Here is an 18874-nt window from a genome sequence, read left to right on the forward strand (position 1 = left end):
AATTTGATCTCCTGTGCGTTCACCCCATATAATTTTATTTACAATTATTATTGAAAGATATAATTTATTATTGAAAGAAACTTAAAAAGCTACAAACAATACATGTTTATGAATGACAATGTTCATTTACTAGATAGCATTCAAACTTGGACGGCACTCGATATCTTTGTTCTCATTGTGCTATAGAACTTTGAATATAAAGAGCTGTCCGGAAATTTTATTTTTTCTCACCGGATCTTCCAAATGGATCGCGATTCCGATCCGGTGATAGATTCTGCGGAGCACTGATCTTGCTAGGGCTAGTGTTAGCAAATTCTCTCAAGTTGAGCACGTGAGCTCATCTGTCCGTCCAGGGGTAGCTGAAATAGCCTCTTAGGCTGTCAGCGAATAGGTAGAGAAAAGAAAACTACGATTCTAACTAGTATTTTATGCTTTGGTGGAATTAGTAATTAAATTTACGAAAATGCTACTATCTGATCATGGGTTTCTTAAAAGGAGACAGTAGATTGATCAGACAGAGAGCATTATCTTTCTTCAAGTATTAGTATTAGGCTACTAGTATTAGTATGAGTCGCATACTGTGATCGTAAATCGGTATTTATTGGACGTAAGGTATATTGTCGTCGTAAGCTCACGTGGAAGAGTACAAACTAACAGCCTATTTCTGCGAAGCAATAATATGTTCCGGCTTTAAGATTGTTATAATTTTAATGACCAATTTAAGATAGACTTTCTTTAAACATATTCTTTGTGCTTACAAGTTGATAGGATATGACTTTTTGTAAATCTATGTTAGCAGGTTATGTTTAGATTTTTGTTTTTCCAGGTTTGGTTCTGATCTACACAATTAAACCTTATATTTATCACATACTAGCTGACCCGGCAGACTTCATAGTGCCTAAATCGATAAATAAAATAAAAGACCTAAAGGTTTGTATAAAATAGAAACAAAAGAAATCCGTCCGACGGGGGACACATCAAAGGAAAAACAAAATTGTTATTTTTATTTAATTCCAAGCATTTTCATATTTATCCACCTTTTCAACCTTCTCTGGACTTCCACAAATAATTCAAGACCAAAATTAGCCAAATCGGTCCAGCCGTTCTCGAGTTTTAGTGAGACTAACGAACAGCAATTCATTTTTATATATATAGATAGATAGATAAATTATTATTACCCCAACATTGAACCGATTTTCTTTTTCCAAATTTATTTATGGTATATGCCTTCTAAATTTTCGTATGTCTTGATTCAGGGCGTCCGATACGATTGTTCGAAGCACTTCAAAGTTGCTTGTTCAATTTGCATTCACGGCGTAACTGCAACACTCATTTTTACGAGTAAAGTAGGACGTAGCCACCGTACTCCGGCTTATTGTTTGAAACGTGACTGTTGATGATATAATTGTTTTACTTTGAGCCACTCATAGGGCAGCAGGAGAGTTTGCGAGTATTGATTGTGTACAAGCGTCTACAACAATTCCATTACAACCAAATCCCTATGCGTGCAAACTTTATTTGGCTACTGAGGCGTTTAATTTATTTAAATTAGTACAAGTACACTCTCTTTCACTTAAATATTTTTTCATATTAAGCGTCTTATAGGCTTTATTTTCTTACCTGTACCGTATGTTCCATGGGGAGTGCTCTGAGGAATTGTTCGAGATGATACCGGCATCTCGTTTTTACCATCGCACCGCCCGCCATCGGAGTAGAGTTCATCCATACTACCTAGAGCCACTGCGGTCATCCACAGTGCGTTTCCAGAGATCTTTTTTGCCACATACCATCCGGCTATGGAATGAGCTCCCCTCCACGGTGTTTCCCGAGCGCTATGACATGTCCTTCTTCAAACGAGGCTTGTGAAGAGTATTAAGCGGTAGGCAGCGGCTTGGCTCTGCCCCTGGCATTGCTGAAGTCCATGGGCGACGGTAACCACTCACCATCAGGTGGGCCGTATGCCCGTCTGCCTACAAAGGCAATAAAAAAAAAATCACTGAACGAGTAAATGAGCTCACGGGGCTTTAATCTGGGACGTTGTCAACACTAGCCCTAGTAAGAGCAGTACTTCGCAGAATATATCACGGGATCGGAAACGCAACCCACTGAGAAGACCCGGCAAGAAACCGAGAAATAAATTATTTGAACGTATCGTTTTCACATTCAACTCCGCATATAGTGTAGCGAAAATTCTGATTTACATATTATGATTTAAGAGAAATCCCGGAATCGTTTATACGAATGGCAATCAAAGCCGAGGACGGGGTCGCCCTAATGAGATTAATCAAAGAGTGAATTAATGTGTTCGTTGTAAAAAATAAGTAAGATTATTTGTAGTTAATATTCTAGATAGATCTGAAGTAGATAATTAGAACAAATTTACTGGTGGTAGGACCTCTTGTGAGTCCGCGCGGGTAGGTACCATCACCCTGCCTATTTCTGCCGTGAAGCAGTAATGCGTTTCGGTTTGAAGGGTGGGGCAGCCGTTGTAACTATACTGAGATCTTAGAACTTATATCTCAAGGTGGGTGGCGCATTTACGTTGTAGATGTCTATGGGCTCCAGTAGCCACTTAACACCAGGTGGACTGTGAGCTCGTCCACCCATCTAAGCAATAAAAAAAAAAAAACGAAGCAATTTATTTCAGCAGCAGTTTTGGGCGAACGTATGCAATTAAGATAGAAGCACATAATTGTAATTGGGATCCAATTCAGATCTACTTTAATTACTTGCAGAATATATCCTAGAAGTATTGCTATAATTATTCTACTATAATTATTCCCTCCACGGTGTTTCCCGAGCGCTATGACATGTCCTTCTTCAAACGAGGCTTGTGGAGACTACTTTACGGGAGGCAGTGGCTTGGCTCTGCCCCTGGCGTTGCTAAAGTCCTTGGGCGACGGTGACTACTCACTATGAGGTGGGCCATATGCTCGTCTGCCTACAAGGGAATAAAATCATTTTTTTAGAAACTTATAGAGTTCATCATAACTAAATTTGAACACAGGTTGCGTAGCCTGTAAAACAACTCTGTGTGTGTTAACCAAAAATGTTTACTATCCAGCAGCCTCAACTTTCAATTTTTAGGAGGTAAGAACCGCTCAACTATTGTATTGGCAAGAATTATCACTAGATTAATCCGGAGAGTATTTTTTTTTATAATATGGATGATGTAATATGGTTAAAATACTACAAATACAGGAATTTCCATCACTGCATTTTTTATTGCATAGATGGGTGGACGAGCACATAGCCCACCTGGTGTTAAGTGGTTACCAGAACCCTTAGACATCTACAACGTAAATGCTGCCATCCACCTTGAGATATGAGTTCGAAGGTCTCAGTATAGTTACAACGGCTGCCCAGCCCTTCAAACCGAAACGTATTACTGCTTCACGGCAGAAATAGGCAGGGTGGTGGTACCTACCTGTGCGGACTCAATTACCATAGTGATTCCAAATTAAAATTTCCACAGCTCTATAGTCTATATCTGAGTGAGCCACAAAACAAAAACGTAACGAAAAAAGCGATCGCTTAAACCCAAGTTTCATCCTCTATTCAAATTTTAAATGCACACGTATCACCGGCAAAGCGGACGCCACAAATCAATGAACCCGTACCGACCCGAAAATTATTCTAAAAAACCGTAACAAAGACCCCGGAAAGAGGGGGGGGGGTTCACGCAAAAAGCTTCGGTCAGATTGCGAGGTATAATTGGCAGTACGGTCCGGTCAAAACTATGGTGCGGGCTAATTGTGTCCGTGACGTGAATATGCATGAGGATCGATCGGACACCTAACGAGCGGGGGGCAGTGACGTACACACCCTTGATATCTGCGGACTGGAAGATGTAATTGATATCGAACGTGGAGCTTTTTTTTTTTTCGGAAGCTTTAATTGATATCGGGGGTGGTGCGGACTGCTATTATCATGACGTGTCTGTAACTAATCTTTGCACATTTTGAGAATTTCAAAATTTCCTTCTTAACAGTTAAAAGGGTGGGGCAGTCGTTGTATCTATACTGAGACCTTAGAACTTATATCTCAAGGTGGGTGGCGCATTTGCGTTGTAGATGTCTATGGGCTCCAGTAACCACTTAACATCAGGTGAGCTGTGAGCTCGTCCACCCATTTAAGCAATAAAAATAATTAAAAAAATAATAATAGTGGTATCTGGTGTTTTTTTTGCTTTAGATAGTTAGACGTAGTTATTTGATATTAAGTGGTCATCGGAGCTTATAGATGTCATAGTACAAATGTGACCACCCGATCCATTTTAATATATGTTGTAGAATATGCAACAAGTGGACACTACTGAATGTATGTCAAATACGATTTTTTATAGAGTATTTATACCAGTTTTCAACATTGATTAGCTATCTATATTTGGGCACAAAGGCCTCCTCCGATGTGTTCCTTGTGACCTTTACGGAACACTTTTGTTTGGACTATGTTCCTCTATTAGTATTACTTACTATTCGAATAAATAGTCGTTCCTTGATTATAAGAACTCACCAATAAAATTTAAAAAGATTAACGAATCATTTTCCAAATATAATATAGGCAGAGGCTTATTACATATTTGAAATCATAATCATATGAGCAATGCTTATAAAAAGGTACCTAAAAAGCGACGTGGTGCTAAAAACTATAAACTGTAATGGGAAAAAACTAAATCGTTACAATTTTTCACGACGCTGGTGCGTTGGTTCTATATTTTTGGAAGTTTCTGCGGGGACGAATATCGCCAAAGGGTGAACAAAAAAGAGAGGCAGATTGAGGCTAGGTAATGAGAAGTAGACGTAGCTGCCAACCCGTCGCTGGTTTCTTGCAGGCTGCAGAATCCAAAGACCGTGATTGCTGGACGACGCGTAATGGCGGCGGCCGGCTTGACGACTTGACGGCACTCTTCTAAATTTTTTCTTCACAAAACGGGTATACCACTCGCGCAACGACAAATATGATCGTCCATAAGAGTTCGTAATAAAAAAGTAGGAATATTCCACAAAAAGATTAAGATGAGAAAACAACCAGCGTGTGCGTGTACAATGCGTGTGATGCGGTCGGCGATAATCTTCTTTTTTTATAACTGCCCATTTGATAGGTTTACTCTCATTTAAAAAAGAACCAGACTGATTAACATGTTCCTTTGAAATACAAGCTAAGCCTGTCTTAGTATACTGAAAATTCTGGTTGGACGGCGAATTAAACTGGCTACAAGTTTCAATGGGATACTAAATAACCTTAGGGCTTTAAGTCTCTGATTTCTACGAGATATAATCATGCGGTTAATTGGAAGTGCTGATACGGTTTCATCTCGAAAATTCCTCGTGTCTCATGACTCCCAGTTGGCAAGTGACACATGACATTCCATCCAGGGCAAGCGACATCTCAAATGGCTCGATTAAGATTTAATTGCTGTGTGCTTTGCAACGTGGTAGCTAATTAGCGAGAAATTGATATACTTCGCAGCTGGATCTCGGATTTGGGAAGACGTTTTTAGTGAGCGAAATTGCTGGCGATTTTCTCTTTTCTTATAGGTGGCGGTCGGGTGAGATTCGGATAAAGTTTTTTTTTTTGTTGTTTTTGGATGTTATTCAATTAATACAAGCTTTATATAATATATACATACGTATTTATTAAAAAAGTTGAAAAAAAAAATAGAGGTGAAGCGCAGGTTGTTAGTTGGGAGCAAAGACGTCTCACCCAAAAATGGAAATGCAAACATGAATAAAAAATTATACCAATGCTATCGACGGAGGAAGGAGGTCCTTACGTCGACCAGCGCATTGGATAGAGCACATTGATTCTACCCCTGGGCCCTCTTCCGCCGACCTTGCTTTGTTACCAGCAGCTTTTTTGAATTGTTACCTCTCTTTCTGGCAATGTATCCAAAGAACATATTTTATTTATTTTTTATTTATTAGGCACACAATACATATCACAAGCTAAAAAGATACATAAAAAAACACAAGTAAAAAGAAACAAAATCTGGCTTGCAACATAAGCCATGTGCGCACGACTAAGCAAGACAATGTGCTGAGTTTGTACATAATGGTCCTTACATTCTATACAACAAAACAACACGATAACGAAAACTAATCTAACTTATTATGTAAGAAAAAATAATTATTCACAATATACAATTAAACAATTACACTACTTAACCTATTATTAACGTGGAGGATATAACATATAAATAGCAATTAAAATTATTTGGCCATAGGTAGCGGCCTGACTATGCCTCTGGCATTTCTGATGTCCTTGAGCGATGTTGACTACTTGGCATCAGGTGGGCTGTATGCCATGCGCGTCTGCCTGCATAGGCAATCAAAATAAAAACAGATTTTAAGTTTTAAGCCTTGACTTTATACTATATAATTATATGGAGTATTTCAGAATGAATAAACAATAAAATACTTAATTGTGTTTTCTGTGATATAATAAGAAAACAATATTTAAAGCCATTAATCTCTTTTAAAATGTATATTAAAAATTAAACAGTAAACAGTATTAATAAACCACGGGTATTCAAAACTGAACTCTCTGTTTACTGTATGACAGACTTCAATCCATGACACTGAATGACACTGCAGAAAAATCTTTTTTAAAAAACTAAAGAGCTTTAGATAATAAAGGTTTTCTTTACATTATGATAAAATTGCATTTTGTCCTCTAAAAGTAGGAGGACAAACCGAAATTTCAATCCTAGTCTCTTCTTCAACCTGTGTCAATTCAATGCTGAGTATAGGTCCCTTTATATGAACTCTATTCGTTTCGGTCTAATCCTAGTATTACTATTCAATTGAAGGCCTTCGTTCACGAATGCTCACGATTGAACAGTGGTAGTATATTAATATCTTCTTCTTAGTCGAATACTTCATTACTGAAGGTAGTGTCCTTGGAAGCCCTTCGTGGCTCTTTGTACCCTCAGCTTCCATTTGCTTCGGTTTTCGGCAATATATTAGTATTTTTTTTAATTTTATTTGGAGCCCATTTGTCGGTAATTTATAATGCATTTATAATGCATGAGGAAGAGGTACCCCTAAGAAGAAATTGATGGATTGCGTGAAAGACGATATGTGTAAGAGGGAAGTGAGCGAAGAAATGGCATATGATAGAGGAGTATGGAAGGAGAAAACATGTTGCGCTGACCCCAGGTAACTGGGAGAAGGGCAGAAGAATGATGATAATGCATGATTATAATGGGCAGCGAATGTAATATTAAAAACAAATTACAATATACCCGCAATCGAACAGTGATCCAATATAAATAGTACACAAATACATCAATTTGGTACAAATAAACGTTCTTGTCCGTCATAGGTTCAATTTTTGTTTATAGTATCAAAGATTTATTGTGATCTTTGAAGTGCATGGGATCATAGTGAAAACAACGACGTATGATAGAAGTACTAAAATTATCGACATTTTAAAATAAATTTGTAATTTATCTTAATAAAGTAACGACCTCGATACAGAAGCCATATTTATTGGATGGTTATTGTTTCCCGTTTCTTTGAAGTCGCTTTGACGCGATGACCCTGTTAATGCGAACAAATTAATTTTTATATCGATCCGAAATACGTTTTTCGATTTCAAAGGAAATATCTGGGCATCCTCTGAACAGTTTATTTTCTGGGAGATATTTTAAACTCGGATTAATTAGATTCGTATCGAATTTGGTCCAGTGGTATATAATACTCATTGAAGTAATCCTAAGTTCCAACTAGGGTATTAACTAATATTTTATTAGCTTGGTGGCGGTTCTGCTTAGAAAGCAATCACCAGTATTTTTCATATCAGCATTCATTTAATTTTTATTAGGACTTATAGTGACCAATTCAAATTAGATAATAACTAAACTGCTTTTCTTCCTGCTTCTTTTGACCTTTTTGTGGCAGCAAATGTGCTTCCCAACTAGCGAGTTTTTTAATGCCTATAATGCACGGTAATCGTTGAGCAAATATGTAGAAGCTTTTTTCCTCCTATTCACATTAATACCAAACTACAGACTGAAGGACCAGTTTATATTATACATGTGTCTTTTAAAAGTTATTAGTGTATGTAGCGACCTTAATACACGTTGAGTGCCTTATCCAGGGTCTAGCGTAGCCGTTGTGAAATGCTAAGAGTTCTTTTTGTGCTTCGCTGTCGTGGTCTTAACTGACCCCTGAGCCGAGGTTTATGGGTTCTGTTCCCACATCAGGCAAACATTTGCGCGATGAACAGATTTGGTTGCTCTTTGTCTGGGTGTTTGTTATATCCAATCTATCTAGAAATCCTTAGTTTGTGGCAAACTCAACGTATGTGTCTTAGCTTCTCGGTAACTATTTATTCTGTACTATTTTTTCTAATTTTAATTAAAGCATAATTGTGTCACTAAATGTTCAACAAAGAGCAAACTTAAGCAGTAAAAAACGTTCAACCTAATATGAAGCTTCGCAGAGTGTTGAGCAATTTGCGTACACATCCTTAGGTTTATGTGTTGTATACGCCATAGATCAGCCGAGGCGTACAGAGCAGACGCGACATTTGCCGCCTATCAAGGTTGTAAGCTATTAGGGCGCATACAGAATGATGTGGTCCAATTTGGGAAATAATTTGATGTAAAAACGGTCTTCACGCTAAAGCTTTCATTGTGCTTTCATCTTAGATTTATGCTTCTTTGTGTATTATTTTGATGTACAAAGCAAACTCAGCTGTATAGTCTTTAATTCAGAAATGATTGGTATTTACTGATGATCTCTAGTGAGTAAAGTAAGGTAGATGAGGATTCACTGAAATCTCATGACCAGTTTTACTCAAGGTAAAATTGTGCTGGTAATTTGAAGTGGATTCATTAGTGCTCATAGTTTATAGCTATTTGGCAACGTTGGTTTGTTAATAACATGGATATTGGTAGTACTTTTGTAATTGCATTATCTTCTGCCAGTATAATCTAATGTTATGCCTCATTAATCCTCCAGTGACCCCGGATACTACACCACGGGGTCTAATTTTGTTTCCCGTTCGAAGTCAATGCCTGTGAAATATGTTTGGTTCTCTCGTCTGGTCTATACGTACTATTTGTCTCTAATGGATGTTTTTGAATTGAAACTTTTTTTTTTGTAAAATAAATGGAAAAAAGGCCCTTCACTCTTGTACCACGCCCCAAAGCCCGCTCACTCCAATTTGTATTAGGACGTCTTAATGCGCGACGACAGGAGAAAAACACGCTTCTACTTGATGTATAGCGCTCAACGAGTCTTTACTGGGGCTGGAGTCATCGTGTTTTGGCCTTGTATTTACGCTTTGACAAAAATCAACGTTATAATTCTTGCAAAAGTATATTTTTTTATTACTGCCTATGCTGATAGCCTTGAGAGGCTATTTCAGCTTCTCCTTGACGTGTAGGTGAGCTCACGGGGCTCAAACCGGGAGTGTTGCTAACACTGGCCCTAGCAAGAGCAGTACTTTGCAGAATCTACCACCGGATCGTAAACGCGACCCACTGAGAAGACCCGGCGAGAAACTCAATGGGCTGTGTCTATGGGTTAATTCGCTCGTCGAGCCCTTCGTCGCAAGCGACGAGTTCGACGAGGACGGTGACCGGTATAAGTACAACAGCATAATGATGGCTATCGTGCTATAGAGTTAATATTAATTGGGCGTTTTCAGGCGGCTACTGCCGATATATGATATGATATATTATAGTAATAATCATTCGAAGCACATTTAAGTCATAGGTTCCGATTATTATGCTAATAGAGCCGCGTAGCAGCCTCCACGCATCTGCTCAGTGCTGGGATCTAATACGGAGATTCATCACTGTCTCAAAAAAGGTAGTATAGCCGTGAATAACAGTATTGGGATTTCAATCACTGATTATAAGGTAGCGAAATCCATGTTTTGATATCAATAGGCGTTGAAAACTACTGAAAGCTTTGGAATGATTTAGAAATACGTATTTCAAGATGTTTTGCGGTCTCATAATGTTTATGTGTTTATGTTTATGTGTTATGTTGTTTTGAAGTCGTCGTGGCCTAACGGATAAGACGTCCGGTGCATTCGTGTTGAAGCGACGCACCGGTGTTCGAATCCCGCAGGCGGGTACCAATTTTTCTAATGAAATACGTACTCAACAAATGTTCACGATTGACTTCCACGGTGAAGGAATAACATCGTGTAATAAAAATGAAACCCGCAAATTATAATTTGCGTAATTACTGGTGGTAGGACCTCTTGTGAGTCCGCGCGGGTGGGTACCACCACCCTGCCTATTTCTGCCGTGAAGCAGTAATGCGTTTCGGTTTGAAGGGTGGGGCAGCCGTTGTAGCTATACATGAGACCTTAGAACTTGTATCTCAAAATAGGTGGCACATTTACGTTGTGGATGTCTATGGGCTCCAGTAACCACTTAACACCAGGTGGGCTGTGAGCTCGTCCACCCATCTAAGCAATAAAAAAAAAAATAAAAAAACAGTATATTATTCCAAAAGATACATTTAAATATAAAACTACATCCACCAATATTCAAATTCATGTAATAACAAAAAACTGATATAATTATATCTCTAAAGAATTCTGGGCCATTATTTTCGACTGTAAAAGTAACACAATATTCAACATGGCAGAGACAAAAGAAATTCCACGGACAGTTTTCAAAGACGAAACCAATTACCAATCAAAACGTTTGGACGATGGAACTGAAAGGAAACAAAGGGAGGTTTCAATTATAGCCGAATTCCCGAGCAATCATCAAAGTTCAGAATGGTGTAATGACAAAAAAAATAGGTGCGCTGTTATCTATTTACTGCGTTATTTCTAAGGCTCGACATAATTTGTGACGCCCAACTGCGACAGTCTTTTGATTTGCTCTTTAGCATTGGTGAGTCCTAAACCAGGCCCAAAGTCGTCGTCACCACATCGTCCGACCATTGCTGAAATCATATTTTTTATTGTTAAAATCCCAACTTTAGTTTAGATTGAGTTTCTAGAAATTTCCATTTAGCCAACGTAGCAGACCTATCAGCACCTAGAAATTTGTAAATACTTTTTGTTTTTTGGGGACGTGGTTTTCTAAATTTAAAAGTGCAATGATTTTATGATATCCTCTACCTTTTCAGACGTAATCCAAGTGTGGTCAGCACCAGGAGGGACGACACGACTGCCTTGCGATCTGGCGGCTCCTGTACGAGACGTCGCCATGATGCTGTGGTTTAAAGACGGCGATAGAATGCCCATATATACGTAAGTACACGTATTTATTAACAATTATTCTTCAAATCATGTTATTTACTTGAAACTTTAATTATTACATCGTCTCAAATTTTTCGTCTGTGTGTTGCATGTCGCGTGACGGTCGGTCGCGGAGTAGGGATAAAGTGAACGGCGCTGTTTAGAGCAGCCAAGACCAATATGGCGGCGCCTATAATTCGCAGCAGCTGACCGTGTAGTTGCCAGTGTTTGATGTAAATCTTGTTTGTCAGAGTTAAATGTCTATAATGTGAAAAAAAGTTTCACTTTTACCGTGGTTTCATAAAACAACACAATCCTTTGGAAATAGCTTCAGTCTTGACTTTGGGACATGCTTGGATAGGCACGCAAGATTCAGCTTACGTGACAAGTGCGATAATACCCATTAAATCAATTAACTAAAATTAAGTATATGTCGTTTTCTTGATCAAAACTAGAACACGCACACGTAAAATCCACACAACCGAACAACTTAACAGATAGGACAATTACACTTAATTAATTAATTCCGATCCCCCAAACAAAGTGAGTGACAGAACAAGCCGCTTCGCAATTCATCGGATATCTGTTAATATCGCTATTGTCTAGCGCGTGAATGGAATAATCGGTCGTTGACAATAGTTGACTGATACAGTTGTCGATATGTGAAATTGTGATATTCGATTTGTACCTACAAAGCTTTGTATCTATGACTGTATTCCATATTGCTTCAAAGCATTATAATATTATGAAATCAAGATGGAAATGAGTTTTTACTCATTACAAGCTACTTTTACTGGTGTTAGGACCTCTTGTGAGACCGCGTGGGTACCACCACCCCGCCTATTTCTACCGTGAAGCAGTAACGCGTTTCGATTTGAAGGGTGGGGCAGCCGTTGTAACTATACTGAGATCTTAGAACTTATATCTCAAGGTGGGTGGCGCATTAACGTTGTAGATGTCTATGGTCTCCAGTAACCACTTAACACCAGGTGGGCTGTGAGCACCTCCACCCACCTAAGCAAAAAAAAAAAAAGGATGTAAACCTTAAATATAAATATTTTATTTTACTAACAATCATGCCACGTTAACTGGTCCCGTGATAAGTTCGTAAAGAACTTGTGTTACAGGTACCAGATAACGGAAATAAATGTAAGATTTTTATTATATACATACATATATTTAATATACATCCATAACCCTGGAAAATACATTTATATTTATCATACAAATATCTTGCCTTGGCGGGATTCGAACTCGCGACCCCCTAGTGTAGTGACCATGTCACTTACCACTACACCAGACGGACGTTAAAATACGAGAATCACTAATAATAAAATCACTAATAATAAAAAATAGCATGATGTTAAAGGAATTCACGATCGAAGCAGTGACTGAATAGGAAGGAAATAATACATAGTAAACTATTTGAATCAGGGTATAAATTTGAATACATGGATACGGCACTCTCCCCAGACAGTCTAATCCAAACGTGACACTTGGTAAGCCCATCAACGTTTCTAACGATTTTCGGAGCAAGCTACACACAAACATATTCCTATTGATACTGAAAGTCTGTTTAGTGATATAGTCTTGTAAAATGATTTAAGTGAAATTCCTAGGGCGATTTATTTAAATTAATTTTTCAATACAAACTTTTTTTTTGACTCAGAATACATAGCGTTGACTTGAATAAGAAATATGCATGATTTAAACTCTAATTTAACGTTCTCCTGAAGACTTCTAATGGCTAAACACAACAGTATTAATGTAAATATCTATGTGGATACCATTGAAATTTTCAGTCTTATGCAATTCTAGACGGTTGTTTTATTAGCAGGTTTTTTTCGTAGATTCACAATTTCAGATGTTTAGAATAGGTACCAATTTACAATATCGTGTTCTGTAGATTGTGATAAAGGTAGTTTTAATAAGGCTTGTATTTATTCATTCCGGCTCGAGCAGCCAAGCTCTTTCTTGTTATTGTTTTTCAATTGAAATTCAATAAAAGGAATTTTTTGGAATAGTAAATAATAATAAATAAATATTTCCTAACAATCACGCCATGTTAACTGGTTCCGTTATAAGTTCGTAAAGAACTTGTATTACAGGTACCAGATAACGGAAATAAATATAAGATTTTTATTATACACATACATATATTTAATATACATCCATAACCCTGGAAATACATTTATATTTATCATACAAATATCTTCCCTTGGCGGGATTCGAACCCGCGACCCCCTAGTGTAGTGACCATAGTAGATCTTAATTACTGTCATTATAAAAGGTAATGATAATAATGAAGAGAATTAACGTTGCTGACGTCATCATTTTCAAAAACAATATGGTACCAGTATTACTTTCAGCGATGTTTCAGTATATTTAAAAAATAAGCAATTTTCGCCCTTACGGCCCTGCGAGCTGATCCGTTGACAAGAAATGTTTATAAACCGCAAAAGATTCCTCATAGTTGAGGAGAGACCTAATCATGTGAATGCTTTTATTCCATTGCGCAAATGAAGCGTGCTGCTAAAGGAAAATATGGGGAAACTACAAGATAAGACACGGGATTGTCATTTGTTTTGGCTTCATTAACAACTGTTTGTTTGCTGAAACTTTTAAGCAATGTTTTTTCTTCTTATTCGTTATTCTTTATTGTACACACAGTTAATAAAATATAATAATTGCGAAAAGTTATAAAATGGCGAGCTTAACTCAACAATTGAGTTACTAGCTAACCGTTCTTAAAGAGGGTGAGCTTTACATAGTTGGGTAGAAAAGTACAATCTAATCAATTTACTTATTGACTAGCGGCCCGCTCCGGCTCCGCTCGGGTCAACAAAAATTTCAATGATATTTGACGTTGTTTTTTTTTAAAATAAAACAACACTTATTGCGGCATAACTATAATACTTAGAAATATGCTGTCGCGACAATTTTTGTAAATAATAATGTGTTCTACAAAGTCGTAGTACATTATTTTATTCTATCATCAATAGTTTTCGCAGGGCACGCGATGTAAAGAATATTTTAGGTAATTTTTTTACACCTTGGGTTACGTTATTTGAGTTTTAGTAAGAACCCCTAATATTATAGCCTATGTCACTCGGGAATAGTGTAGCTTCCAGACAGTGAAAGAATTTTTCAAATCGGTTCAGTAGTTTCGGAGCCTATTCAATACAAACAAACAAACAAATCTTTCCTCTTTATAATATTAGTATAGATACAGTACATAATAACAATAATAGTAACAATAATAAATAAAAACACTAATACATAATATATCAGACTATATACATACACAATTACACATATAAATAAAAAAATTTTTTTTCTATAGTTAATAAAACCAATTCAATTTTGTACTTTAGTTTATTTTTTTTATTTTATTTTTTTTATGATTGAAGGATTACTGGTGGCCCGGAGGCCTTTCCAGTTTCACCAGTTTGTACTTTAGTCTTGCTCTCATTGAAATTTATAGTATTATCCTGAATGTTTTTTTTTTTTTTTCACAAATCGCAAGATGCATACGATTATTATTTGCTCAAAGACAAATAAACAAGTCTCAGTAAAACAAAATAACAATACGATACGTGATTTCTTTAAACAAATAATAGTTTTTTGGCTAGTCGTCGTGGCGTAACGGATAAGACGTCCGGTGCATTCGTGTTGAGCGATGCACCGGTGTTCGAATCTCAGGCGGGTACCAATTTTTCTAATGAAATACGTACTCAATAAATGTTCACGATTGACTTCCACGGTGAAGGAATAACATCGTGTAATAAAAATTAAAAACCCGCAAAAATATAATTTGCGTAATTACTGGTGGTAGGACCTCTTGTGAGTCCGCACAGGTGAGTACCACCACCCTGCCTATTTCTGCCGAGAAGCAGTAATGCGTTTCGGTTTGAAGGGTGGGGGAGCCGTTGTAACTATACTTGCGACCTTAGAACTTGTATCTCAAAATGAGTGGCACATTTACGTAGTGGATGTCTATGGGCTCCAGTAACCACACCAGGTGGGCTGTGAGCTCGTCCAACCATTGACAGAAAATATAATTTCATTTTAAATGGCCGTAAGTAAAAGTTTTTTAATTAGCTTTTAATAAAAGCTCATTAAATGCATATTTGTAAAAGCAATTTCAAATCCAAATTATTCAAAGATCACGGAGCTTTCAAACACCGGAATCGTTGAAAAACACTACTGTCATTTGAGAATCAGATACTGGCAGTCGATATTAATCGTTTAAGGAAAAGGTTTCATAGCAGAGTTGGAGTTTTACTTTTAAAATGACATTTTCATAGCACTATTATATACACTATAGGAAATTCTACTGGTGGTAGGACCTCTTGTGAGTCCGCGCGGGTAGGTACCACCACTCTGCCTATTTCTGCCGTGAAGCAGTAATGCGTTTCGGTTTGAAGGGTGGGGCAGCCGTTGTAACTATACTGAGATCTTAGAACTTATATCTCAAGATGGGTGGCGCATTTACGTTGTAGATGTCTATGGGCTCCAGTAACCACTTTACACCAGGCGAGCTGTGAGCTCGTCCAACCATATAAGCAATAAAAAAAATATAGCAGAAAATTAATTTCAATTCTTGATCATAAAAATGCGATCAACTTTTTTCCATTCATTTACCAAGTCCTAGGTACGACTAATTGATTAAGATTTTCAAAGGCACGATAACATTATTGTATTAGTATGAAATCGGTCCTTCATTTGCAAAAAAACATACATAAGCTAAGATTTTAATTTCCTAGAAGTTATTAGTTCTTGCAGTTTTACATAGATAGAGATTTGCCTAAGTCAAAAACAAAGAAGGTGGTGCATGTTGTATTTATGCTAGTCACAATTATATTGTTTATTTCTATTATGATGTATACGAAGTATGCCATTCAAATTAGAGAATATAAAATCCCAATGCGATAGATCCTTCAATTTAATATCTATATGAGTAGAAATAATCAAATTTGCGTCACAAAACAAAATTTGTTTTTTATTGCTTAGATGGTTGGACGAGTTTACAGCCCACGTGGTGTTAAGTGGTTGCTGGAGCCCATAGACATCTACGACGTAAATGCGCTACCCACCTTGAGATATCAGTTCTAAGGTCTCAGTATAGTTACAACGGCTGTCCCGCCCTTCAAACCGAAACGCATTACTGCTTCACGACAGAAATACGCGCGGTGGTGGTACCTACCCGCGCGGACTCACAAGAGGTTCTACCACCAGCAATTACGCAAATTATAATTTTGCGGGTTTGATTTTTATTCCACGATGTTATTCCTTCACCTTGGAAGTCAATCGTGAATATTTTTTGTTGAGTACGTATTTCATTAGAAAAAATGGTACCCGCCTGGGATTCGAACACCGGTGTGTAGCTCAACACGAACGCACCGGACGTTTTTATCATTTAGGCCACAACGACTTGAAACTATAAAACATAATTTTAAATAATAAATTCGCGTTTTACCGATTTAAGCCTTTTTGGACTGAAATCTAATTTCGCCTTGTAGCAGCCCGCTACTGCGAGACCCCGTCGGGCCCATTGATCACACATTATAGAAGTGTTCTCGGTTGACATACGCACGGTTGATTGATTGCCTTCGGTTCCGTGTGACGGCTCTAGATCATCAGATACCGGCTTCATTTTGTACTGTCTGCTGCGTCGTGTGTTAGATGACTAATACCGATATGTGTTGGGTTAATTTTCCTCAAATTTTATGAACAGCTATCTTATCTTATACCTTTAAACGAGCAATTCTTGTATATTAATATATATATAATCTGAATCTCGGAAACGGCTCCAACGATTTTCATAAAATTTATTATTACAGGGGATTTCGGGGGCGATAAATCGATCTAGCTACGATTTATTTTCAGAAAATGTTGTTTTATTCGTGTTTTCAATATTCAACTCTTCCCGACATCTATTGGCGAATAATAATACTATTTTTCTTAATTGAGGGCAACTAACCGCTTTAAAGACACAACAAAATGGCGATATCAAAAAAAAAAAAACGAGCAAAGCTCGGTCATCATCTAGTGAATTATTAAATGCATAATGAGTTGTGAAAAGGATTGGTTAAGTAATCGATTACCTCCTTGAGGCATGAGGTCGAAGACTCAAATGGTTTTGGAAAAATTGTTGTCTTATCATTCAAACTGGAACGTATGATTGTTTCGCGGCCAAAATAGACAAAAAATAGAGAGGATTAACTCTTTAACTGCCTTGTAGGTCACCCGTGCTCTACGCGGCACACTGAAGTAATTATGTCGATTTCTCTCTTAGATCTTCTTGCTAAGGCACCGGAATATCAATAGACTCAGGGAAAGACGATTCAGAAGGCACTGAGAATGAATCTATTTCTAAGACACCTAAAATACTAAAACACACATTAAAAACAAACGAAGACAAAGTTAGGCATTACTTCAGTGCGCCACGTAGGGCACCGTCGACGTTTTTTTTAAATTTTTTTATTACATATATGGGTGTTAAGTGGTTACTGGATCCCACAGACGTAATATACAACGTAAATGACGCCACCCACCTTGAGATATGAGTTCTAAAGTCTCAGTAGAGTTACAACGGCTGCCCCACCCTTCAAACCGAAACGCATTACTGTTTCACTGCAGAAATAGGCAGGGTGGTGGTACCTACCCGTGCGGACTCATAAGAGGTCCTACCACCACTAAAATATCACACCTATCATATGTTTGATTCGCTGTATGCTCATTTATGGCCAAACAAAAGAATAGCTGATTAACAAAAGACAGATTTTTTTGTTACGAAGGCAAGCTTACGATCCATTTGATGGTAAGTAGTTAGTCATTGTGCTCATGGATATCAGTTATGCCAATTTAGGCCGTTGTCTTTCGAACATTGTTCTTTTCAAACCTGAAAAGATGTCATATCTCACCACTATGAGTTGCCCATTCAGAGCCGGATTATAGGTGGAAAAAAAATCTGGAAGCTGTTCTCGAAAAATTAAGCTTGAAATATATATTTTTTTAAATTCATTAACGGTATTGAATCAGGGAAACATGACGAATTATCCTGCATTGTTTAATCGTGAAGTTACTTCGTCACAATGAGCGATAGGATACAAGAGTTTGTCGACGCGCCGGGGCAGGTGGCCCTGAGAAATAATTTCGCACGTAATTCATTTTGCGTCAAGTTTTTAGCTGATTGAAAACGACTGAAAGAATAATCAAATTTTCATTATTTTATCATCAGACTTCGAAATGCGTTGACGTATTGTTTCCACGTTCGTTATTGGCTACGAGAATTGAGGCAATACAAGCGAATCTTAAATTGTATTGAATATTTTAAGTAGCATTGATAACGCCCTCATTCATAAGTCTTCTTGCTTTTGAACGCGTCACCAGTATAAACAAAGGAAATTGCCCATTAATAAATCGCCCTAATTCATAAATCGAGTAACTATAAAACTCAGCAATATAACTAGTATTATCTGAAGTGAACATAAATGTTTGCTCTCACTCTGCGAAACATCGTGCTACATGGCGTCGCATCGCGAGAGCATCGGTATCGCAGGATCCGACTGATGCATGACCACGACCACTCTGTCAAGAGTGTACGAATAGGAAAATCTGAAGTGGGTGAAGTCGAGCGCCTGGTACGACT

General features: G+C 37.6%; 1 protein-coding gene across 2 annotated transcripts in view; it reads left to right on the forward strand.

Annotated features, from left to right (window-relative positions):
- LOC101743773 (hemicentin-2) overlaps positions 1–18874 on the forward strand; it is a 110307-nt gene that overhangs the window by 47047 nt on the left and 44386 nt on the right. For both annotated transcript variants that reach the window (XM_004924052.5, XM_021346616.3), the window contains exon 3: positions 11109–11232. In XM_004924052.5, coding sequence (XP_004924109.2) covers positions 11109–11232 — 124 coding nt within the window. The remainder of the gene's footprint in view (positions 1–11108; positions 11233–18874) is intronic.

The sequence above is a fragment of the Bombyx mori genome, chromosome 25 (assembly GCF_030269925.1).
Source record: "Bombyx mori chromosome 25, ASM3026992v2".
Classification (NCBI taxonomy): Eukaryota; Metazoa; Arthropoda; class Insecta; order Lepidoptera; family Bombycidae; genus Bombyx; species Bombyx mori.